Source organism: Rousettus aegyptiacus, unplaced genomic scaffold, assembly GCF_014176215.1.
Source record: "Rousettus aegyptiacus isolate mRouAeg1 unplaced genomic scaffold, mRouAeg1.p scaffold_m13_p_6, whole genome shotgun sequence".
NCBI lineage: Eukaryota > Metazoa > Chordata > Mammalia > Chiroptera > Pteropodidae > Rousettus > Rousettus aegyptiacus.
Window position 1 is genome coordinate 104,674,929 of NW_023416309.1, and position 26,743 is coordinate 104,701,671.

General features: G+C 39.7%; 1 protein-coding gene across 4 annotated transcripts in view; it reads right to left on the minus strand.

The window, feature by feature from the left end:
- Window positions 1–8,035: 8,035 nt before the first annotated feature.
- Window positions 8,036–26,743, minus strand: part of PITPNC1 (phosphatidylinositol transfer protein cytoplasmic 1) — a 208,924-nt gene continuing 190,216 nt past the window's right edge. For 3 of the 4 annotated variants that reach the window (XM_036223316.1, XM_036223317.1, XM_036223318.1), the window contains exons 8-9: window positions 25,458–25,521; window positions 8,036–12,703 (exon numbers count right to left, since the gene is read on the minus strand). In XM_036223316.1, coding sequence (XP_036079209.1) covers window positions 12,387–12,703; window positions 25,458–25,521 — 381 coding nt within the window. In that variant the 3' untranslated portion in view covers window positions 8,036–12,386. Of the gene's footprint in view, window positions 12,704–16,565; window positions 16,685–25,457; window positions 25,522–26,743 lie in introns of all 4 variants that reach the window. The other variant, XM_036223319.1, reaches the window with a different exon arrangement.

Below are 26,743 nucleotides of genomic sequence, written 5' to 3' on the forward strand. Positions count from 1 at the left end.
TGTCTACCTTATGTAAAACAAGTCTCTTCCATCATTCTCTTAATGCAGTAACTTATTTATTTCCTTTTCATCACAGTTGTGATTATATTATTTATTTGTTTGCTCACTCACCTAAGCTCTCCCTATAAGAGTGTGTGTGGGGGGGAGTCCCTATCTGTCACATTTACCTAATCATCCCCATTTCATAGCACTTAGTAGGCACTCCGTTAAAATGTGCTGTTTGACTAAATGAATCACTTTACATCTTTGTATTCACGGCACCAGCAATTGTGTCTGAGCCATACGAAGAATTTAATACGTATGTGTTGAATAAATCACACTTATATGACAATCCATTGTAATAAATGGGATACAGACTTGATCTATTAGGACAAGGTAAGACTAACTGGCTGAGGAAGCTGGAACTGCGCTTGTATGTTCATCTGTAAATTTGAGTCTAAGTTTAGTAAATTATTAAAGGAGGTTGCAATCTTTTTTGGAAGGACACCAGCTGTAACAAGGGAACTAGGAGTCTTCAGCAACCTGGCTTAAAATAAGAAAGGGGCAGAGCGTTCCACTTCCAAGACGCATCAGTTGAGGTCAATGAGCAAGAACAGAGCCTGACTCTCCATCACTAGTTAGAGATGTTTAAGGGCTGGTCTTCAAAGGCAGCTGTGACCCTGCACATTTTACTGTGAGCTGTGTGTGTTCTGTCTGGATTGTTTGTCATGTTTACGCTGCTTGGTTGCCTAGCTGTGAAGACTGGAGGAAGATATTGCCTCTCACATTCAATTCCTAGAATAGAATCAGGTGATAAATATACAATGAACAAGTCTAATTATGTATGGGTGGAAAAGGATGCCTGCTCATATTCAAAAATGAGGATGTTACCCATTATTGACTGTTCATGGAAGGCTGACAGTTGGTGGTGTGCACATTGCATGAGTATGATATTATAGCCAGTGCTTTGCTAAAGGAAGCATTATGAAGAGAGGGTGGATGATAGATAAACATATTCTGCAAAAACTCCATATTATATGGAAGTGGTGGTGGTTCTTAATCAAGGCCTAAGATGCTCTGAGATATATTTTTCAGTTTTAGAACCTCGAAATATTTTTTAAAATGTTTTTTAGCATTTATTATATTTAATTGTAAAGCTAACACTATAACAAAGGGTGGAGCCAGGGTTGGAAAAACAGTGTGTCAACAGGTACACCTTGGTTGAATTATTTATTTGTTTTTATGGAGCTAACACTACTTAATAACATTATGTGAGTTTCAGGCATACAACATTATACAGTGTCTGTATTCACTATAGCATGCTCACCGCCCGAAGTCTGATTTCCATCCATCACTGTACATTTGATCCCCTTTACCCCATTTCACCCTCTCTGACTCTCCTTCCACTCTAGTAATCTTCGATCTGTTGTCTGTATCTATGAGTTTGTATTTGTTTTGTTTGTTTGCTTTTTTGTTTTTATGAGTTTCTTTTCTTGTTTAGTATTCCACACGTAAGTAAAATTGTATGGTTCCAAAGTATCTCTGAGGTAACTATTGAGACCGCCCCCCAGAAAAAAATCAGAGCTGGAAAATCTAAGCTGTTTTGCTACAATTTGGTGCATATATTCCAATCTAATGATAGCACCCTTCCAACAAGTTCCCAAACACAGGGAGTGTATTTGGGATTTGAGATCAAGTAAGCCCTTGTGATTTAATTGAAGCGGGAGAAAAGACAGGTGGGGGAGGTGTTTTAGCTAGGTGGATGGAGTATAGTGCCCACTGAGCCCAACAATCTTCGGGAAGGATTTGGGCAACTTGTCATCCACAGGTGGGGTGTCTACAGCAGTGGGAAGAAAATAGGTCCCAAGTGGTGTTGATTTCATTATCTTCTAAATATAGAAGTGGCTTCTACTATCTCAGGAGAGGTAGGGTTTGGACAGATGAGTTCGAGGGTAGGTGTTGGAGAACCGGTGACTGCCGTTATGGTGGCTGGGACCAGGGTCAAGGAGTCATTGTGTGTACAAGTCAGTAGTAACTCAGATGTTTGAGCTTGTGACCACTTTTCGGAGGAAAGTAAAATCTCAAGTGCCTCAGCATAGGAGAGAATATCATGTGAAATCTTAGGGGTCCTCTTTATAGGTTCCAGCGCTCCCTCTGAGAAGAAAGACTCTCAAAATGTCCCCTAAGAAGACTTTGAGATAGTCTACTTTTTAATCTACTTTTCCTTGGTTTTCATTTGAAAAATCAAGGAAGATACAACAGGCAGAGGAAGGAGAGGAACTCACCAAAAACACTTAAAATAATTGATTCATATTTGGATCCAGGTTGAAGAGGCTCATGTTTGAGATATGTATGCTTCTTTGGGTACATTTGGTTTAATTTTATTTAAAAGGAATCACTGAAGAGTTGTAGCTGAGTATTGCTTAGCAAATCCAATTAACAGAATATTGGCCTTTCTAGTTAAATTGTGTATTTATCAGATCTGTCTCGAAAGCCATTCATCAGGTGTGGAAGGGTGTCTTATTATCCTAGAATGCTTTTTCATTTAGATGTAAATTAGATTTAGTGTATTAGGAAAAAGAGAAGTTTTTGACATTTTTATATTCTGGCCATAACAGTCATGTTGCTCAAAAGACTCTGAACAAAACACACTATTGACCCACCAAGTAATCTTTGTTACAGTTTTTGCTGTTTTTTTTTTTTTTAACCATCCGAGTATCCTCAGTTATTTCTCTTTACAAGGTAAAACAATTATTTGACAACTTGCATGCATGAAGATGAAGCAGATTTTGCAGGTCTGACTTCATCTGTCTAGTTCTTTTCAAGCAGAGCAGTAGTAGCTGCATTATCACCCTCTTCTTGAAACATTGTTCCTCTTGGGATGTTATTATTGTTTGTTGGAATCCTGCAAGGACAAAAAGTTGTATTTCTTATATTTACGTCCTTTGGTAGATTTGTTTCTAGAAAGGACATTTTAACCTACTTTCCAATTGCTTTCAGTTCCTCCTATGATTGAAAAGAAGAGACTCACTCAGACTGAAAAAAAAAGGAGCTTCATGCAATGATGGAGCTGTGGGGAACAGCCATCCTGTCTTTCTTATGGGGCTTATTTCAACTTGCCTGTACTTTGTCTCTTTTTCTCATAGCTCTTCAGCAACAGCTTCCATCACCAAGTGGCAATCTGATTTTTATATACTTGCCGTTGAGATATAATATATACTACATGTTATTATTGCTGTTGTTACATTTGAAGAAATGAAGGCTCAGAAAGGGGAAGTGATTTACCCATCACGCAGCATTAGAAAATGCAGCACACAGGAGAGTATCTTTGCTTATTGGCTTATCAGATTTCCCCGTCATAAAATAAGCCTTTATGATGTCTGATGCATGCCATAACATGAACAAATGTTGAAAACATTATGCTAAGTGACACAAATAAGCCAGACACAAAGACAGATATTGTATAATTCCGTTTTATGAAAATTTCCGGAATAGGTAAATTCATAGAGACAGAAAGGAGAATGGACACGCTAGCAGGGCCTGGAGGCAGGGGAGGATACAAAGTTATTATCTAATGGGTATAGAGTTTCTGTTTGAGATGATGAAAAAGTTTTGGAAATAGAGGCGATGGTTAGACAAAACTGTGAGTCTACTTGACGGTTAGACAACACTGTGAGTCTACTTAACGCTACTGAATGATACACTTAAAGCTATTCAGATTTCACCACTTTCACATGCACGTGTGTGTAGCTTTATGGTTGTAATATTGCATGATAGTTGTAGAAGCTGCTTTCACTGGAGGAGGCCGGGTGAAGGGCATACAGGACATCTCTGTGCATGTCTTTGTAACCTTCTGTGGACCCATAATTATTTCGAAATTAAAAGTTAACGTAAACACACAATACTAACAACAAAAAAGTAGACTGCAGGTAGATTTCCAACTAACTTGAAGGCAAATTTTATACCTTGTCTTTGTTATGTGTAAGTAATGTCCATTCATTCTCCTTGGGAATTCTCTGTTCCTCAGAGATGGGTCTCACATGGCTCAAGAGAGGGCGACACACTGACTGTTAACTTTTCCTTTGTTGGAGCAATACACAATCTACCATCACATCCTTTCCAAGACGTTAAAAGAAAAACTTAGGAAGGACTCTGCTCCATCCTCAGCAAGGTTCTGTTAGAATCAGGGAGTCACTGATTCTAAAACAGAGAGCTGGAGTTTTTTACCTTGAGTCTCTCTCTTAGTTAAAAACAAAACAAAACAAAACCTTATTGGCACTGATATGGTGGCTTTTAGAAAATCCTCAAGTACAAATCATCATTCCATGTTTGTTATCACTGAAAGCGTGAAAACAAAATGACTTAGAATGGATGTTTGTTTATTCAATTAAGTACAGTTCCTTATGCTTTTGTTTCTGGAAGTAGCCAGTCAACATTTCTGCAGTTTAGTAAGCCTGAGAAGGCACTGAACAAATAAATCAGAGAACTTCTTGATCTGGGCTTGCCCTTCATCGCACGAACACCCAAAAAGAGGGTATTATTACATTAAATCAACAAAGGACTCATATGGGCCTGTAGTCTTAACCGTTAAAGAAGGTTTGTTGATTTCATCCATTTCGTAAAGAATTAGAAGAGAGGGTAGGGCGATGCTTGGATGCTAGCAGTTGCATAACGAGCTGAGAATACTGAACTTTTAAAATTGCAGATACTTGTTTAAGAAGGCAAATGTTTTCACTCATACGTTGTGAGTAGAATTGTAAATTGGTACAATTTTCTTTGGAGGAGATGTTGGCAGTAAACGTCCAAAATCATAAAAACATTCATATTCTTTGACCCAGTAATTCAATTTCCGGGAATTTATCCAAAACAAATAATTAAAAAGACATAAACTATGTTACAAAGATGTCCCTAACAACACCCCAGAAAACCTAAATTGCCAAATAATAAAGGAATGTTTAAATTATGGATTGCCAACCCAATGGAATATTACATAGCTATGAAAAATAACAAACATGCTATATAACAAAAGTAAAGGGGTTTATAAAACAATTACAAACTCTTGAAGCATTTTGTAGAGAAGTATGTATCTATGAGTTATCTTCCTCAGAAGAAAGAGCAAAGTGAGAAGTTCGTAATGAAGGTGAAAAGAAAATTCAGATCTTTGGGTCTGTATAATAGATTTTAACAAAACGCAAAGAAAAAGAAGTTTTTTTTCTAAGATGAAAGTGGGAAAAGTCAAACCTGTAGAAATACTTCTAAATTTTCAAACCATGTTCTGAGAAGAGGCACAACGCACATTAGCAGGAGGACTGACCTTCCCAGCAGACTGCACACGGAGAGCAGCCGGCTGTCTTCGGAATGATCTGGATAGAATGACTTGTGTGCGTAAGATCGCAAAATGATTCTCGGGGTTGCTAATAAGCGGAAAACTGCCAGCATCTTGCATGTAAAATTCCTTGAGAGCAGAAAGTTATTTTGGAGTAAGATTTTTTTTTTTTTAAATCACAAAGGCCTCAATTTGGCTTCCCTCAAACACCCTCAGATGAACGGAGTGGCCAAATCTCCTTTCTGTGCATTAAAGGAGGAGAAAGGATGATCCCATCTCTTGTGTCTGCCTCAGTACACGTCATTAGAACTTCCAGTTAACCATAACTATCCCCTAAATTCCAGATCTTTATCTTTACATTTCTTTTCCCTTCCTTCCTTCCTTCCTTCCTTCCTTCCTTCCTTCCTTCCTTCCTTCCTTCCTTCCTTCCTTCCTCTCTCCCTTTCTCCCTTTCTTTCTCTTTCCTTCCTTCTTCCTTCCTTCCTTCTTTCCTTCCTTCCTTTTCTTTCCTTCTTTTTCTTTCTTTCTTTCTTTCTTTCTTTCTTTCTTTCTTTCTTTCTTTCTTTCTTTCTTTCTTTCTTTCTTTCTTCTCTCTCTCTCTCTCTCGCATTTTTTATTATGGTGACATTGGTTAACAAAATCAAGTAAGTTTCAGGTGTACAGTTCAACAGTAAGGCATATATATATACACACATTGCATTGTGTGTTCACTGCTCGTAGTTAGATTTCTTTCTGTTACCAAATATTTGACCTCTGTTACCCTGTCTGCCTCCCCACTCCCCTCTGGTAACCAGTAGTCTATTGTTCATGTCCATGAGTCTCTGTTTGTCTGTCCTGTTTGTTGCTTTTAGGTTTATATCCTGCATATAAATGATACCATGTGGTTTTCAATTTTTTGTCTGGCTTATTTAGCTTACATGATTATCTTGAGGGCCATCCATGTTGTTGCAAATGGCAGTATTTCATCTCTTCTTATGGCTGAGTGACATTCCATTGTATATATGTACCACAGCTTCTTATCCAATCACCTTCTGTAGGACATTTTGGTTGCTTCCATGTCCTGGCCACCATGAGGGATTGCTGGATCATATGGTAGATGAAAAATTCCGGGTCTTTAATTCAGCTCAGCGATGTTGCTGCACTGAACGGTCTGATTCCCGAGGACCCGAGGCCAACATCCAGTTTCTCTGGATACATGTTGGCTCAAGTCCTCAACGCTGCGACCAGAGCAAGAACATTAAGGCAAAGTACCAGGCTGTTTCCAATTTTCCTGGGAGTTGAAGTAGTTAAATGTTTGGACTTGAATGGGAAATTGTACTAGGTTGCATGCTATAGAAAAGGGAGAATTTATGGGAGTAGGGGATACTAGAGGGCTAATAATTAAGCTGAGAAAGTCAATATAATAGACTTGAAAATGGCTAGCCTGAATCGACCACACGAAGTTAAACACACTTTTATGCTCACACACATGAATGTACATGTACTCACAGGTGGATTGGTGTTCCAAGGCCATCAAAGCTACAGGTTTGAGAGTAACATTTTCATATAGGACTATTTCAGGACAGGGCTTGGAGAAAGGCCACAGGATTTATTCTGAACTTGGGAGGCCAAGGTGCAGTTGGAAGATGGAGGCACAAAGCCTCAAGTGGAATGTACCAAAGTTAAATTTTTTTTTTTTAAGTAAGTGTTCAGAAGTCTAAGAGAAACCCTCAAATGAGAGAATACCATGATTAAAAGTGGTACTGAGAAACTGGGGGTGTTACAAACATCTATATATTTAACAGCAGGCATTCAACTATAGTTCAGCCCCGGGAATAAACAGCCAGCCTGCTGTTCCCCAAATTTGCTGGCTCAAAGTCAGCCACCAACTGTGTGTGGGAAGTTTGTGTATTTTGAAGAGAAAATTAAAAGGCAGGGTGGGGGTGGTAACGGTGAAGTTGGAACTACAAAAGCAAACATGTCTTAGTTAATCGGATTAGTGTTACATGAGTCTGGGAAAATTTTCAGTGTAGAAAGCCTAGTTATGGGGCACTGTTCTACGAAGCTGTGGCCTGATACAATCAGAGATAAATGCACGCGATGTGGATGTTGACATTCTTTTCAGCATAGTGAGAGGTGTTGCTGCTTAAACTCCAGGAAAACTATTGAACAAGGGCCGGGCAGAATTTCTGTCCTCACTTTACTCATCCCCAGAGGATCCTTTTGGGAACAACAGGAGCTACTTGAGGTGGAGAAACCATATCAGAGTGATTCAGAGTGATTACGGTTCATGCTGGACCGGCCGCCCTGCAATGGAAGGAAATCTGGTGTCCCACTGGGGCGGTATTCCTACAGATTCCCTTGGGGGGATTTTTCTTGGTTATTACTCAGACTGCAGCCTCACATTTGATCATAGGGAACTGGGCACCTGTTAGGTGGATGGATGAGCCTATGTGTGTATCCACCTGGGCTATAGATTCACCTTGGGTATTTTCTGGCTGGATAGTTAGAGCCGGCACTAGGCTTTTCATCCCAGAGGTCCTGGCCCTAGAGGCGCCAGGACGATTAGCAGGTCAGACTTCCTTGCCTACAAGCCCTCTAGAACTGGGTCTAAGTACTGGCCACTGGCTTATTTTTTTTATTCTTTGATAGCTTCTTTCCCGTCAACCCACAAGTTCGCTATTGGCAAGATTCCCTTGAGAAAAGAGAGAGGAGCTGAGAAAGAGAGAGAGAGGAAGCTACACTTGGAAAGAAGATTGCTTTGTACTTTATTTACAACAGAATGTAAGAAAAAGGAAGTTGTTAACAATAATAAATAACTGGGAAAGAAACACAAAAAAGCCATAAAATGACACCGAACGATGGTATGTTGAGGATCAACTTTTTGTTTGCTTTGCTTGTCATCTATAACACTGTGCATTCCAAAACTTGGTCCTTCAGCAGTGGCAGCGGCATACTGACTAATTTAACTAATGAAGATCCCAGCTCAAAATGTAAACACTAAAAATTACACTCGAAGCTACATAAGAGTGACAGAGGTATTACATCAACTCAGAGAATCTCTTCTTGGTGATCACGTAGAAGGGAGACTCGCGATTCAACAGACATGCTTTCAATTTTAAGCAAAAACATCGAGACTTATCCTAAAGCATTTGTTAACAACGAAATTACAATTAATAACGGCATCTGAACAGTTCTCAACATATTCACATTCTCTTATTGCACGACTCCTAAAAAGCTTAAACACCAATACTGCAAAAGCAAACAGACTGTTCTGAAGGTAGGACGCAGATGAACCCAGTACGTGTTGCCTCTGAATGCCAACGCTGAGCAGCACTTCAGTTTCAGCAAGAATTGTGTAGTTTTTTTTTTTTTTTTTTTTTTTTAAAGTGTACCCATGACCAGTTACGGTCACTGGACAGATTTTTTTTTTTAAATTTCAAGACTTATGGCTCAGATGGCAGATTGTCAACTAGCCTGCTGAGTCAGATGATTGATCAGAAAGGGACTGAAAATATTTAAGACAATTCTTATCTATTGGATTATCCGAGTCCACATTATATTTAGAGTAAATTATACTCTGGCCCTTCTGAAAAGAAAAATTCTTATTGACTTAAACCAGCCAGTGACCTTGTCTCTGAGCCACGGGGAGATGCTAAAAGGAGAATTTAAAAATACACACAAATACATTAGCCTTGACATTTTCACAGAAAAACGATTTTTCGATATGTGTCAGAATCTCTTCTCTTAGGCCACTAACTTTATTACAGTGTCTTTAAAGAAAACCACATAATTACTTTTGGGGGATGGGGCTTGTGTTTTTTGAGCGTCTGTGTTATACACCCACAACTGTGCTACTCAGAGGTTTATTTTCACAACCAACAACATGGCTAATAAGTACCTCCGAATAAATTAAAACCATTTCCCCCCTACATAGATGCAAAACCATGAGAAGGGTTTAAAAATTAATTTACCCATGAACACACATCCTGTCAGTTCTAACAGCGGTAACTGAAAAATGTCATGGCCTCCTTTGCTGTTAAGCTTTTCCTTTGCTTTCTTTGATTACAGCCCAAAAGTACGACGATGAAATGGTCTTCAGAGTTAATTTCTGACAGAGTTTATGGGGTAAAAACACCAAGATCTTCTTATGTGGGGAAAACACAGTCAAAGCAACAGTGCTGTACTACAGCCGACGAAAAGCATGTGTGCGTTCCGTGTTTGGAATCCACCGAAATAAAATTTACAGTCATTTTGATGGTTTTCGCTAACGTCAGAGATGAAGATGGCGTGCACATATATGTTAGTCTATGGGCTATTTAAAGAAATCTATGGACCAGAGACTTCAAACTGGTGGTGTCTGATTCACTATACTATATTTATATATATATATGTACAGGTATAATACAATTTTGGTGAACAAAGTTGAAGGTTCCCACATTGCAAACAGAGGCACTGAGTTAAAGATTCTATTTTCCCCCAAACATGCTTAATGAATTCAAGTTTCTGCTTTTTTCTTTTTTCCTTTAAGTTTCCATCATGCAGCCACTTGATTTCCATCCTTACAGGAATTATTAATGTTCTGTATATACATTCATCGCAGGCTTGTATCCCACAATAAACAAATTCATGTACGGAGAATGTAAAATGACATTTGAAAATCAATAGTGAAGTTATATATGCTTGTGACTGGATTAGATATTCAAAGCAGCTAAAGGAATATAAGCACCCCCCTTTCATTAAATGCACACAAACCACACGTAGACAGGAAACTGAACGCATTTTAAGAGCACACACATTTGACGGCTGAAAATCACACTATCATCAGCAGTTTGTAATTGATGTCTGTGGTATTGTGCTGGCTATGGAAGAAAACTCACAGAAGGAAGTCAGAAATTAGCTTTCGAAAGCAGAGAATTATTGACCTTGACGGCGGAAGCTACTTCACAAAAAGGGAAAACAGTAATGGCATGAAAGGAAAAATTGGGTGCCAGATGTGTGAACGAACTGCACAAAATGAATCGTTCTATTGAAGAACGATCCCACCCCGTCCTGATTTCCGCTTGCAAATACACGGTAAGCAAATACGCACACTATCACTGTCTTCTGAAAATGGAATTTTGCTTTCTAAAGCCAAACATTCTTGTTGAGTACTACTGTGTGGAGAGGGAGCCATTGGGAAGTCCAAGGGGTTTGATAAAAGATTACGTTTTCCCACAAGCAAAAATCATGCTACCATACCATGCAAAGATGTCCTATTACAATGCTATCATTCTTAGGGAAGAGATGCAGTGTTGATCTAAGCTATTTGCAACTGGTTCCCCTTGAGTTCTGGGTTTATTTATTTTTCCAGCTAAATGTCAACCTGTAGATAAAGAAACGACCTTGACAGTCTGATGTGTAACTTCCTCTTGGTGCTAGGCTCATGGGGCCAGCACCTGCACCTTGGGAGAATTTGTCAACTTGAAAGACACTATGCAGAGTGCCGAGCACTGAGAAGCAGGCGGGGTCCACTGGCTGAGAGGCTGTGACAGAGAGGAGAATATTTATTCTCCTTGGTCTATGTTGTTTCCTTTGGAATCTGTTTTGGGAAGGTCCCTTTCCTGAGGTTGGAAGTTAAGGTCAGGAAGGCTAGCTGGGGGCTTGGAGTTGCCCAATTTCCTTTTTCTCTTCCTCTCTTGGAGGACCTACATGAATGCTAGATTCTGCTCGCCCTTCCTTCTGCGTTAAAAGGCAGTGAGTGCAAAGGTGGCAGATTTTTCTCTTTAAAGGAGAGTTCTCTTTCTGCCACTGTGGTGAATGATCTCGCCTCCTGTCCACATTGAATCTAACCTTGCATTACCACTACTTGCAGAAAAGAAAGTTAGAGGGGCATCTTCTTTTACTCCTCCATTTACTGTACAAATAGGAGTCAACGATTCTGTTCATTCTCTCTTCCCACCTGACAGTATTTACTTGACTTCTGCAACATTCCCAATATTTGGATTTCAAGTAAGCAGAAAGAGAATGACAGTCTTTTCTAAGGTCCAGTGATGGGCAATCCATTCCACGAAGTCTGGATGTCATGAAAAACAAAACCAGGAGCGGGGACAGGAGACAATTCTCTTTTTTTAGGGTTCCCAAACCAGACATTCTGACAGTGTTAAAGTCCAGTTGGCTTTCTCTACCCTTGAACTTGGGCAGATAGTCAATGAATTCTACTTGATTACAAATTCTGAGAATGGTAATGGATGATAGAAGCTGACAGTTAAGGTTTTTTGGTACCTGTAGAGAAAAAAGATGTGTGCCTCACCTGGGCCTCTTGGTTTCCTAACTTCACCCTTCCAAAGTCTGTCATTTAAGGTCACATTCATCTATGATATTCGTAAGATTTCTGAGGCCACGAGGGCAGAAAGGGGAAAGTTATTAAAAGACAGAAACAAGTGGAATCTTTATTAAATTCTGTGAAAGGTATAAATAGGTTATCATTAATTGCACTTGGAGCCTCTATATGTTGATAATTAAAATTTTCAAAAAATTTAAAGTGTTATTAATTAGGCCCCAAATCCTGAGTCAGACTAACCAAAATACGAATCTTAGTAACTATTGGTATTCAAGTATTGGTGATGAGCAGTTCAAAATTTAGCAATTAGGTATATTATGCCTGAGAGTGTCTTTGAGAATTTCAGGTTTGATGGGAGGAAAGTGACTTCACTGTTTTACCACACCTTGTAAACACAGTGGAGTAAAGATTTCATTTATTTACGCTTGAAGTCCATACCAACCTCATCAAATGCCCAATAATCAGGCTTCCTCCCTGGCTACAGGAGATTGATTCCTTCTGTCCTTTGCAAGTCTTACATTTTACATCTAATGGGACACTGTGTGGCTTACTTAGGGAAGCATATTATATGTGAAATTACTTAACTCCATGCACGCTCAGAGATCAAAGGAACATGTTCGAGTGACAAAGCAGTCTGTTTCTATATTAGAAGATTCTAAAAAAAAAAAAAAAAAAAAAAAAAAACCAAACCAAAACAAAAAACTAAAAAACAAACAAAAACCACCAAAACACAAAACCCGAAAACGAAAATATAAAACCCCATGAAATATTCATATGAATTTACTCTGATTTGGGCTGACATGGCTTATCTGAAGAGTGTGTGACGGGTAAATTCAGGGTGGCTTTCTTCTCAGGGTCTGGAAGCGTGAGAGTTTCTGGGGCAGACTTTTTCCGGGGCCGATCTTTGGGAAGGGACAGAAATTCTGGTGCGTCTGTGGAGAGAGGTGTAGACGGAGCACTAGAAGGGGCGCTACGGACCGAGGAAGGCAGCAGGGGGATGCTCGAGATAGAAATCGCAGGTGGGAAAACGCCGATTTTCTTGTTGGTGGCTTCCTGAGTGGCTCGTTCGAATTCTCGGACTTCATCCATTGTCATGTCTTCAAAGAAGAAAAAAAGAAGAGCAGTTATTTAGAAGAAATGCAAATGGATTAATCTCTATGCCTGTTTTTAAAGGACCTATAGAAACCCTATAATAAAGGGTCCTCTCCAGATTATAAACCCATATTATCACTGAAATCCTAAACCCTGACTTTTTTCTTTATACTGAGGCAAACGTCTGAAAAAATATTCCTTTATGAATATCCATCCAAGATTTCCCACATATTTTAAGTACTCTGAATAAGAATGTATTGGGGGAGTACAGAACCAAACCAGAACAGTGTGTGTGTGTGTGTGTGTGTGTGTGTGAGAGAGAGAGAGAGAGAGAGAGAGAGAGAGAGAGAGAGAGAGAGAGAGAGAGAGAGAGAGAGAGAGAGGGAGATGGGTATAGTGTGTTATATGGAACTATTAATAGACCTGGCCATCTCTTCTATAAAGAGAAAGTAATTAAAGCAATCAATGACCCCAAAATGATGCATATTGTCTATTTTAGATCGTGAAAATACAAATATACCTTTATAGGGTCAAGAGCAAACAACAGAATTTCTCCACATGCTATCTTTTTATTCAATAAGTATATATATATTTTGCATTTTAGAGGATACTTGTTTCCTGACCGTATATCCATCCTGAGATTGTTTAGGTGCTGGGTTTTAATTAATTCAGCTTAACAAATAAGTAAGATGATAACAACAACAAACCCTGCTAATTATCCCCAAACCAAAAAGCAAACCAAACCAGAAGAACCCAAATCATTTCTCAAGGAAACATAAAAGAATGGAGAACAAAGGGAGAGGATGATTTAATGAGTGAAATTTTTATTTAAAAGAAAAAATGCATTATTTGTCATTCAAGAAATAAATTCAGCGATGCCTCATTTAACAGGCATTGTCACGTGATATAATTTTCCAAATACCTGAAGTTTTCTAAGTAAAAAAAAAAAAAAAATCTTTCAAAATATAAATCTTTCCCTAATATGTTTAAGGTATTATATACACTTACAACCTTTTAGATAAGACGCATGGGAAATGCATCACTGTGCTGATACACTGTGATGACTTCCTTCTCAGGGCCTATTTGCCTTTTACGGCTTGATATCTCTTCTCCCATTCTCAGGAACTCTATCACTATTACTGCTATTACTACTCCTGTTATTACGATTGCTATGGTTATTAATGACTTCCAGTCTGGTATCCTTTGCCATGTTTATCTGCTGTTAAAAGGGGAAACAGTTAGCTGGGCTTATTAGAAAATGTGCTGATTGGAGGCCTAAGAGTTTGTCCTTGGGGGAAAGGTGATATTCGCTGCTCATGGATTTTCTATGTCTGTTTCAGCTCCCCACAGACTCATCTTTCGTTCTTAAACTTAGTGGTTGAAACTTCACTAGATGATATTACATAAACTAGCAGGAAACAACACAGCCACTTTGGAAATACTAACTATGGAATGAATATTCATAGCATGGTAGAAATCATTAGGAAATTTTGTATATATATATATACACACACGCACATTAGGTCATATCATTAACATTTGAGCAAGGCTGAAATATTTTTCAAAAAACAAAATCCTTAAGAGGATTTTTTTGGAAAGAATTACTAAAATATTCTGAAAGGGAACTTTTTTTTTTTTTTTTTGACCAAGGAAATAAAAAAATTATGGCTGTGTTGATGTAATACAAAATTCAGACTATAACAAGAAAAACTGTACTGGTAAACTTTCCACTTTTGAAAAAATGAGACTATTAAACAAGCTAAGAAGTGAGTTTTTTTAAAAAGGGTTATTTTGAAATAAAATCGAGACTCTCAGAAAAATTTCAGCAAATTGAAGTATGTTTCTGTTGTAATAAATGGACATCAATTTGGAAAAAAATCAGACTTTTAAACAGGCGGCTGAACATAGTGCTCTTCTCCACATATCCAGCAGGGAGCAGAAACCACCAAAGTACAGAATTTTGAATTTACACTTGGTTCCAGAGTCTCTTCAAAGTTCCCTTCATTGAAGGCACAGAAATTGTTCTATTGAAAAGGAGACTATGTGCTTATTTCTGCGTTCAGGGATGTTAATTTTGCTTAACTTCAATCTAATTCGTCCCTACTCGGGTGGATGATTTAAATTTTATTGAGCATCCATGCAGTTTTTATTTGTGATGGGCAACAGCCTCTCGACTTCGTTTTTCATTATAATATAGAGAAGACAATAAAAAAATAAATGGTCTCCAATTTGATGGAATTCCACAGAATAAGGGAAATGTAAGCATTCAAAATAAGCACTGTGTGTAACTTCTGAGGAGATAGGCATCTACCTCTTTATGCTAATGTCATGGGAACCCTGTGCGGGGCAGCCAGAGAATATTGTTTTAGGTATCACCGTTGACCAGGTAAACTGACCTTCTACCACTAATAATCACAGTAAAATGAAAAGAAGACCAAACACAACGCCTTCCGTTGAAAGCCGTAAGATCTCAGAATGAGACAAGCACTGTGTGCTTTGTATCTTTGGGACGTGTGGGGTCTCCCGCTTCCTGTGGCTTCGTCTGCTCAGTCTGCTCATACTTATAGTGAGCAGCTTTCAGAGAGCGGCTGCGGGGGTGAGCTGGCGTCTAACATTCCTATAAGAAAAGGTTATTGAAAGGGATGAAAATTCAAGGACCGTTTCCTTAAGGAGCATTTCTAACTTTAGAACAGGGGGAGGGGGAGGGGGAAGTCCTATCGGAACTGGTCTGTACACGGAGAGGACCACCTTGGCTGTCCCATCGGAATGGTTTTCTGTAAATCCCATCATTACCACGCGCAAAGTGGGGAGGAAGAGTTAGGGCCACTTCAACCTCAGGGCAGTCACATGCATCCGACAGCGGCAGAGGAGCCTTGCAGGGCACATTCCAAAGACATGCTCTAAAAACCCGACTGAAAATTTCCACAGCGCAACCCAAGATGTCTTCATGATTCCAAATGACAACAGCCGTTTCTTAATTTTCTATAACTATGTCACCCATTTAAAAAAAAAAAAAAAATCTAACACGTATTATTCTCGGGCATGAGCTGACAGACATGTGGGCTCAAGCGGGCACCCAAAGATCACGCACGGCTCTGGCCAAAGCTGCAGACAAATGGCTTAGTGACTGCACATTTCTTTGTCTTCTGGATCTCCTTTTCATTAGCATGAATGTCTGAGATAGAACCATATTGAAAATGTAACCATGCTGGTGTACACCATACAGTCAACTCTCCATTTCCAACATGCCCCTAAATAACCTGGCACTCTCTGGGCCTTATCTTAGGTCCCAGGCTAGCTCTGGTGTGGTCCCAGCTCACCATATCTTTGCTCTGCAGCCAGGTGTGTGCACTGACCGCAGCCCCATCTCGACACTAACCTAGAAAAAGGAACTAGTTGGGTAAAAGAGCTATAAAGGGCCGGAGAAGGCATTTCAAAGCAAATAGGAAGAAACCTAAAGTACCGGATGGGCCAGAAGCTCTCCTTTGAATGAACGACTGAGTGTTAACTATGTTTTTAAAAGTTATTGGTACGATGTTCTAGTTTGCATGTGACATCCTTCTTTACTCCTCTATTCTTCTGTGGCACAGGCTGTTTATTGATACCAGAAATTGTTTCCACTCTCCGTGTTCTTAGTTTTAGGACTGAAACAACCCCTAAGTCAAGCGGCTTTAAAGTATCAAAATGTCTGGAAGCAAGAGGTGACAACTGTCCAATTTAGACCCAGCTCAGGTCCTGCAGCAATAGCCTTTGGGCGATGACACTTTTTTGTGAAGTTCGAGAACTGAGCGTTCGCAGTATTTCAAAGGTCAGTTTACGTGTACGTTTGGTAAAGGGTGGGCAACATGTTTTAAAAATTCTACATACACTTGTTTGGGCATGGCTCTCTATGTCATCCACAGTGGAGGAATGCTGATTGCAAACTTTTATGTTGGTTTGTTCATGCATGTTTTTCTCGTATTCCCGAACATCATCCATTGTCATATCTGAAAGAAGGTCAAGACGTTGGCAACTTCCGTTATTAAATGCAAACTTTCAATGGGGAGACTTTAGGGAAAGATGGTAGCTTAGCGGAAGCCAAAGAGAGGTTTAAAAAGCAGGGGATTCACTAACTTTATGAGGAGTACATCATAAAGTTAGCTAAACCAGCCAAAAGGGGAGTGAGTACAAGGGAGTGAAGTCAAAATAGTCTTAGAACAGGGAAGAGTGGAAATTATTTAGGGGTGACTCTCGTGAAGTGAGCTAAGGGGGTAGAGAGTATTAGCACATGGCAGTGCCGCAGGCTGGGATCTCCTAAAGCAGACGTTAGAAGATCCCTTCCAGGACAGGCTCAGGTTTGTTTGGGTTAATACTTACCTTCCATATACTTTCCTGAATATATTCTTTAAATCAGTGCATTCAGCAACAGAAAGAGCACTTTCATTGCTATTGTAGGAGACTTGACGTGGAAGGCAGAGAAAGGATGCTCGCTGGTACAAGTGAGATTGGGTGCAATGCTCACACACAGATATATTTTTGCACAGCATACATGGTGTCAGAGAGTGCAGGTCTACACTGAACTTGAAGTCTAGCCTAACAGCTTGAAGATGGCTGACACTAATTCCACCCACGCTGATCTATAAATAAAATGGCACATGACATTAAGGTTTTTCGCCCGAGTCTGCAGCTTTTCAGTATTTCAGGATAATGATGTTAAATCCAGAGGTTCCCAACAGGGGACACTTTGGAGACATTTTCGTGTGTCACAACTGCGATGCGGTGGTTACTGGCGTCTAATGAGTAAGAGGCCAGAGAGATGCGGTGGAATGTGCTACAATGCACAGGTCCCTTCCACACCCTCCAGCAAAGAATCATGTCATCCAAAATGTTACGGTGTGGAGGGTGGGAAACCTGTCATTCTCCAATTAACAAAACCTTAAGGAACCCATTCACCGTCAGTATGTGAAATACATAAAAATAACAATTAGTCTTACTTTAAATACTTCCGTTGTTTTATCCCTTATCCCTACCCTCCTACTTGAACATTTTACTTTGTTTTACCAACAATGTTCCCAGATGGGCATTCTTCTGCTGCTCTTGTGGCAGAATTTAACTTCACGCCTGTTTACAATAAAGGTGTGTTGAGCAACTGGATAACTGACCACTCTGATCACTAATTATCGTGGTGGGTATTCGCGGCTGGAATTTTCCCTTAGGTATTTTCTGCATCATGTGGCTTGGTGCCTTTTTATAACAATCCATGTGTGTCATGTGAGATTCTCTTCATTTCCAAAGGGCAGACTTGCCAGAAGTTTATGATTTAATTCACCGTGGTCTGGGGCCAAGATGGAGGGCGGCTCTAAATCCAGACCTGGGCTAAGTTATTTCGCTAATGACCTTCCCTGCAACCCCATACCCCAAAGCTGTCAATCAAGGATGCTGTCCATAGCAATGTAAGTATCAAGAATGCTAAGCAGAAGTCTGGCCAAGCAAAGAGCATGCTTTTCTTTTAGAAAATCGAGGTAACTGGAAGCCATAAAGAGATGCTGCTTTGTAATTAAACAAATGTACTTCGGTTAACAATAATAACACATTCTTTCAATACAATCACTTTAATTTCAATGGCTGGTTATCGAAATTTTAAAAAACAAATACACCCGGAATAAATACTGAGGTCATCTTAAACTAAAAGTTTAACATTTAAAGAAATTTCTCTATACATGTGTTCAAGAGATCTTTTCTTTCCTCCCCCTCACTGGCATGACAATAATTTGGAAAACAAAAACAAAGACATTTTGGTTTCTTTGTTCTAGAGAATCTCAACAAAAATCATTTTTTATCTTTAATTAGCTCAATGTTAAGAGAGGGCTTATCCTGTCTCATTATGTACTTTCAAGGACATATCAATTTTATGGATGTGAAGAAGGATTTAATAATAAAGATACTCAAAGATACTGCCTTATTCATAATAGTGAAAAATTGAAAATGACCCAGGGGATTGATAGTACTATGCGACCATTAAAAATGATGTAGAAAATATTTAACACTATAGAGAAATGTCCTTGGCATTTTATTAAAAATAGGAGGTAGAGAAATTATACTTATTAAATCATTTTTGTTGGAAAAGCATTATATACATTTGAAAATGACTTGAAAGCATATATTTCAAAATGTTAGCAGCGATTGTTTTGAGAGGTTGGAATTATGCGTAATTTTCATTTTTTTCTTTTTGCTTATTTATTTTCTCCACATTTTCTACACAAAAGACACACTACTTGTGTAAGAAAAATAGAACATCATTTGAAAATATTATCTGGGGTCATTAGAAAATGGACACCTTCAATCTGGAATTGGTAAGGAAGAGACACACTTTTCTAGAATTTCTGTCCATTCTAGAAACATGATTCCATGTTGCTGTTTTAAATTAAGAGTTATAAAATTTTCAGAAAATTTAATCTAAAAGAAAAAAAAATCTCCTAATTCGACCACGTAAGAACAAACATTTCTAGTAAAGTGGATCTTGAAAAGATGATGACAATTTAGTCCCTGCCGACGTGTAAAGAAAATATGTTTGCCTAAATCCTGAACTATCCCTACATACCCTACATATTATGGAAGTGATTAAAACATTTTCAATATTCCTCGGTAATTTATGGAAAGCCTAATCAAGGGAAAACGTTCCTGTTCAGTTATCTGGCAAAATACATTGCGTCCTGCATCTCCAAAGCATATGACCCCAGAATCTAGATATGAATCAATTTTTTTAGTTACATTCAGTCATGTGCCCAATGACAGACTGTCCTTTCAGAGAACATTCACCTTCATTACTGATTAATTTTCAATGATCGGTGACTTCTAACAATTTAGGTTCAGTTCTCTTTGTTTTCAGCAAACGAGTTTCAGTGTATCAGAAACTCTTCTTAATTAACAGGATCATATGTTAATTATTTTGCAAGTAAACTGATAGTCATCCTTAATTTATAGATTTTAATGGTTACGATCTACTTTTCTTAAATAAGGTTTCTTAAATAAAGGTGCTGTAAACAGGTAACACTGGGGTAACTGCCTGATTTAAGAGACTGTGGGAACTAATGCAGTATGTCTTCTAAGAGAGGCACAACCTAACATCTCTGCCAAAGACTGACCAGAAGCAGCACTGGGAAGTAAGCTGGGCGTATAAACGCCCCCCTCACTGCACCTCACTGGAATAGACTGCCTTTCTTTACCCTCTTGCTAGGCCATTTCTTTCCTTCCCCTTCTCACCCTCCTTCAGGCGAGAGCAGAGCAGATCCCAGTCTCCTGTCCCAGCATGTGGAGGTCACACTGAACGGAGCCCAAGTAGCACCTTCTCTTCTGCCTGGTGACTGGGCTGAGACTGGAACCTTCTCCTCCACCATTAGTCTAGCATTGACAGGGTAGCTCTGGACGAGGGGCTTTGTTAAGTGAGAAATCTTTTCGGCGTCCTAAACCAGGAACTAAAGGCTCTCATTAAAGAGCAAAATACACCTCAATTTCATGAACCCCGGTCCACTGCCAGTGTTTTTTCTATTTTTAAAAAATTAAATCTGGGTTTTAATGATTAATTTATTGAAGCGCTCAAGCAATGTATGGATTATGTTCCATAGAAATAATTTAAGGCGTATTGGACGACATAGAGAAAAGAGTTTAACTCCTTTTAACCTTCCCTACTAATCCTGTTCTTTCTGGACATAACCACTGTTACGAGTTTGAGGTACAGCCTGCCAGAGTTTTCTCTATGAATTCACATGTATGTTATCACACACACACAGTCTCATTTACTTTTACACTACGGAATCAAACTATATTATATCAATACCGTATGTATCGTTTTGACTTGCTTTTCCCACTAATGGAAAATGCACATATTTCCATACCAATAACATAAGAATAAGAACTACCTTATTCTTTTTAGCTGTTGCACACATATTCAGAGTATGGGACTATCATAACCTAATTGACCATATTCCTGTTAACAGACATTTACCCTGAGACTAATTTTTAGCTTTTATCAACAACACTACACTGAATAGCTTTGTACCTATACACGTGTAGTATTCCTTAAGAATGGAATTGCTGGGTCATAGGTTATTTGTACTTATTATTTTTATAAAAACTATCAATTTGTTCTTCCACCTATCCAAATCTGAATATTGTCATTCTCTTAAATTTTTGATGTCAGATGGACAGATGGATCTCCCTGCCGTTTTCATTACGTCTCTTGTGATTAGTAGTGAGGTTACTGGACATTTGCATTTCTTCTACTATTTACCTATTCATATACTTTACCTTTTTCTATTGAGTTGTTGGATTTTTGAGTTATAGGACCCTCTTTATGTATTACAGGTATTAATCCTCTGTTGGCTACATGTTGCAAGTATCTTCTCCTAGTCTTTCAACTTTGTTTATGGTGGCAATTTTCTTTAAATTATTTTAAAGAAGGCAGGTTGATTTCGCAGGAAGTGGAGGCAAGATCATATGTTTTAAAGGTCTTTAGGATAGAACTCAGTTGAATGTACAATAGGAAGTACAAATGCTAAGGAACAAAATGTTTGCAAACAAGAATTTTTCTACATTGTACTGCATAGTGGCAGCAGCTAAAAATTCTTAAAAGGTCTTACAACTCTAATCCAATAACCTGTCTGATTGCACATTATGTTTTATTGCCTTCTATAAACATTTTTCTCCACTTCTAGGGTCCTCAGCCTAAACAGAAGTAATTTTTTTTCTTGCTCTTACTCAAAATGGGGTCAGGGGGAGGCTCTGGCAATCATGAATTAGATTTGATACTCCTTTGGCTCCATCAAAATGGTGGCTATCCTTTGGAAAGTTATCTTTTTTTAACCATTAAAAATGATTATAAATTCAATACATACTCATTACAAATAGCTTAGGATGGTTATACTTTTCTGTAGTGAAAGGTGGCCAATCCTCAAGGCTTGGAGCATACCATTTCCATGTAATTCAGACCACTAAGATCCAGAATTATAACCTACGCTTGCGATGCCCTCCCTCCCCCATACTTCTTAATTTGGAGAAGTGGAGTGGGGGTGGGTCACAGGTCGCTTTGAGAACCTGATGGAAAGTTATGAGCTCCCTCTCCAGAGAAATGAACATAAGCGTGAGAGCCATGGCGCTCACATTCAAATTTCAGGAAACCTGAGGCCACCAGAAAATGCTGCCTTCGTGAACTCACCCAGCTAATGCTAGTCCCTAAGCAGGCTTCTTTCTCCACCTTGAGCTTGCTTCACCCACTGTTAGTCCTGCTCGAGGGACTCCAGGATGATTTCTAAGTCATTTTCATGAGGTAGTTTCGTCTAGATCAGGCAGAACTACCCCTCCCCATAGTTTTTCGGAAGGGTCGGGGTTTCAAAGCCATTCATGAGGTTCCGCCCAACCACAGCCTCCCCCTGGCAACCCTGTGCTCATCTCTCAAAATACTGTCAGATTGTGAAGCAAAACCATGCTTCCGTGAAGCTGGGCTGTCTATTTTTATCCCCATCCCCTCTCCCCCCATCTTCCGAAATGTGTTGTTGTTGCTTCTCTGATCAGTGTTCCAGTCACGTAGGAGAGACCCAAGGCTCATGGATAAAGACCAATCAAGGCTTTGAAAGACAAACTCAGCTCCTTCAGCAGTGGAAATGGCTATACTCTTACCAGGAACATGAACAGAATGACATCTGTTTAGGGAAATAGTTACGTGACAGCAAAATGCTAAAACTTCGAAAAGATACAAAATTAAAATCTTTGGGCAAATGATCGTCATCATCTACGATGTCTTTTTTTTTTTGCTCCCCTGCCCAGACTCTTCATGAAGCGCTGGAGGTGGTGAGTCTAATTAGGGAGAAAGACATTCAGGGCTGCCATTGCATAAGGGAGTGTGTGCATTTCGCACCCTACCATATGCACAGAGCCCAGGAGACAAATGGGGCTAAAATTTAGTCCCCAGCCAAAAGCACCTGCTGAATCTGCCTAGAAGGGGCACCTTCTTCTAATTCTCCAAAGGCATTGGAGTTTGGCAGTTGGCCCTGAAGACACCTAGACATCTACTATTCTTTAGTCTAACCTGTTTGTACTGAATCAAACTGTCCTTCTTTGCAATCTAACCTGGTTCACAGTCCATCCTCTATGCCAGATGTTCTCAAACTTCAGCGAGCATCAGAATCGTCTGGGAAGGCTTGTTAAAACACAGACTGCCGGCCTATACCCCAGGCCCAGAGTATCTGATTCTGTAAGTTTTGGGGTGGGGCCTGAGGATCTGAATTTCTAACAAATAACCAGAGGATGCTAATGTTGCTTCCTGGGCCAGGAAATTCACTCTGAGAGCCAGGCAATAAGCTACAGGCAAGAGGTGTGTGTGTGTGTGTGTGTGTGTGTGTGTGTGTTTTAACTCTGGACTTTTGCTATATTTGCTAATGAGAGCCTCACTGAGCCTGTGTAGGCCAAAGAAAAACAAGCAACTTCAGGTACCCAAAACTGAAAAGCTATCCTGGCAGACGGCCGGCTTCGGTACCAGGGGCACATCCATCTACCTGAAAGGCCCACCGTCCTCAACATTATCCCGAATGAGGGACTGAGAAGACACTCGTGAGCAGGGCTCTTCCCATTCATTTGATTTGAGTGTCTGCATCTGTGTAATGAAGGAGCCACTGTTTTCCTGGCAAGCGGCTCAGCCGGGGGACGATGCCAGCAGTAATTTACATGAAATGGATGTGGTGGTTCTCAGACCCCTCACTGAGTGAAAAGGCTGCTTGTTTTGGTTGGGGCTAGGATTGTGTATATACTGGGTGGAGACCTTCTCCGGGGAGTACAAGGCACCCTGATGATCTACATCCACTAAACCACATGCTGTTTTTCTGCATTCAGATACAGACAAGGCTTTTTTGTCAATAGATTCCTTGAGTTATTTCTGTCTTCACCTAACCCACCTAAAGTAAATAGGTAGCTGTTCTCCTCTAAAAGGACCCCAGCGCTGGAGACCTACAGTTTCCTTTGATGCGTTATTCCAGTTTAGGGCCTCTGTAATAGTCTGGCCTTTTCATTTTTATTTTGGACTGAAAGTCTTTAAGTCTTTCCTTACCCCAGGCTTGGATGAGACAGAGAGTGGGCCTTCATCCTCTGTACCTCAGCAGTTCACTTATGAGGTGCCCTCCCTCGATTTTTTTCTCTTTCTGTAGCCTGTCTCTGCTCAAACCCTTTTTTCCTGATTAATAGGCTTGCAGTGTTTTGTCCCCTTCATGAAGACCTGGCTACTCTGTGTGATGCTACACATTCTAAAAAGCCCTCTTTGGACTTCTGGCACGAGAGAGAAATCGACTAAAGTGCCCTGTGTCTTCTTGGTCTTCAAAGTGGCAGATTTTTGGCCTTTCGGGTCCCTGTTCGCTTGCCAAACTTCTCATCAGTTTGAGCCTATTATTCTTTGAATATCCTTGTGATATTCCCTTCACGTCGGTGGTAAGGAAACCATGAGCTCAGAGGAGTCCAAGATGGGACAGACTAGTAGCTCTTAATTGTTTTAGGGGAGAAAAGCTCCCCAGGAAAAAAAAAAAAAAAACAACCAGAAAGACTGGTTTAATGATCAGGATGTGTAGTCACTGGAGACTTTCCCTCTGACTGCCTCATAAAAGACAACCACAAATAGACGAGTGTTAGCGGGGCATCGCAGCCTCGTGGTGAGAGCCGGCACACTGGCCACGTGAGCGGCATCCCGAGAGTGTGCGATAACAGTGATGATCTTCCGGAGTCTGCCTTGGGACAAACCCAGGGAGATGCATTTGCATCATCAGACCATGTGGATCTGGGAAAATTGCAAATAAATAAATAAATAAATAAATAAAATAAAAAGCCCTACAGAATCATTTTTTTTTTTTAATGTGGCTCAGAAATAGCCAACATTAATAACAATCACTGTCTTTGCCCATTCGGTCCAATGTATCTTTTCATTTTGAATTTGATACTTTCTGCTCAGAACAACAAGGGAATTGGTGGAACAATGACAGAAAAGCACTAAAATACAATCTCGGTTACACTGAGAACCGTGACTTCGGAAAAGGCCAAGGAGAAGGGCATGTCACTGGATAAGCAGATCTAACCCAAGTCGCCCACTGGGTGTGTTTGTTTCTATTTATAGTGAAGGGCACTAGCCTCTGGTGACTGATCCTGGGAATGTAGAGGATTCATGTGGATAAAAAACATGGATTTGGGAAGGGTGGATGAAGCGACCTTGTTTTTATTTACTGGAAATGTGAAGAACGTGTTTAACTCTTCCAAATCTTGTAAAATAAAAAAATACTAAAAATGCCAGAATAATAGTCTCAGGATTAAGGGGGTATCCATGCCTCTGCCCTTGAATTCTTACAGAATCCTTATGTTTTTGGTAAAGGAGTGTTTTAAGTGATCTCTGAATCAAAGGACAGCTTTCACTTGATATGATCCTTCAGGCAGCTTTGATCTTGAAGTCTGGTATAAATTAGGATGAGTTTGAAACCCATCCAACAGAGAATTATGGAGTCCTGTGTATCAAGTATGCAAGCATCAAACATACCGAGGTCCTACTTAATCAATGACTAAGTGGTGTAGTTATGTTAGACCAAGCTTCTATCATTACATCTTTCTCCTTTATGTTCCGTGAACAGTGCCATTTCCAACACGGCAAGCAGTAGCCTCGCCTTTGTTGTAGTCTTTCTAGGTGGCATTTGAAGCCAGATGGACTCAACATGTTATGAAGTTGTTCTACACGTCATTTCGGGGAAGTCGACTTACCATACCACTCATCAACCCATGCAAAAGCCTGTCTGTGTCCAATCAGCAGAATATCTCGGACCACCTAAAAGAGTGAAAGAAGGGGGTTGAACAATATCATGTCTATTAAAACTATCTGGACAAGAGACCATTCCCAATTCTAAGAATCCTGGCAATTACAAATTTCTGTACCCCTCTGTCCACACGTGATAACAATTACAGGCTGACACACACAGGTATTGTACTCGCTCACCCTCAGCCCTTTCCCTGGCGTGTAAATGCCTGCTGCAAATTAATCTCCATCTCACCTGAAACTCAGGCTGGAGGTATGCAGAAACCAATGACAATGACTTGGCAGTCACACAGCAATGCCTGGAATGAATCTCCGGGCTAATCGCTTTGAGACTTTTCTCTCCATTTATCTTTACCTAAAACAGGTCCTACGTTTCATTTGTAGAAAGGTGGGTTTAACCAGTGCCGGGTAGAATAATGATAAATGATAGTAATCAAAAACTTTTCTAGGCAGCAAGTCGCTTTTAAGCAAAGAGCACTTAACATTCTTTCTTCTCTGATGAAACCTCCTCAATATTGGTTAAAGATTTTTCATAATTGAAGATGTGAGACACAAGACAAGTAAATATCTTTCTAGGCTTGACTTTCGTATAATAAACGGAGGAAAATAAAGCGAGTTTAGTTAAGTATTATTGAAAGAGATGACATAAGAGACCCAAACTAGAACAGAACTTAGTGGGAATGATAAGCCTGATGACCGGAGGCAAAAATGAATGAAATTGTTTCTGATGGTGACATAGTATATATAGTTTTTGTGTGTGTAACACTGTTCATGTGCTTTTATTTCATGGTGTTCTTTTTTCGTCCTCCATAAATATGCCTTTTTTTTACGTTTCTTGGAGACTCACATACTCCCTCCAACATTCCCGTCTTCCTGCCAAATAAATCCAGCAATTGTCAAAAACCTCTCGTGGAAGGTTCAAGCATGTTTCTATAAATGAAGGATCTTAATCTGGTGAATTTGCAGAAACAAGGGAAGCATTTATAACGAAGCGTGTATTATTCCAGGATTCTGGATATCTAGTGAGGCTTCAGGAGGAAACATGTAATGAAAATAAGAGACAACATGAAGCCATCCATACTTGAGTGCTGAGTGTGTCAAATTCGTGGAAATCAAAAGAACGGCATCGAGGCATCAGTAAATATACCCCATTACATGAAGTACAACACAGCTGTCTGCTGGAAACAAGAATTCAATAATGTGCTAATGGCTCGCTTTCGAACATTTTCCCCCC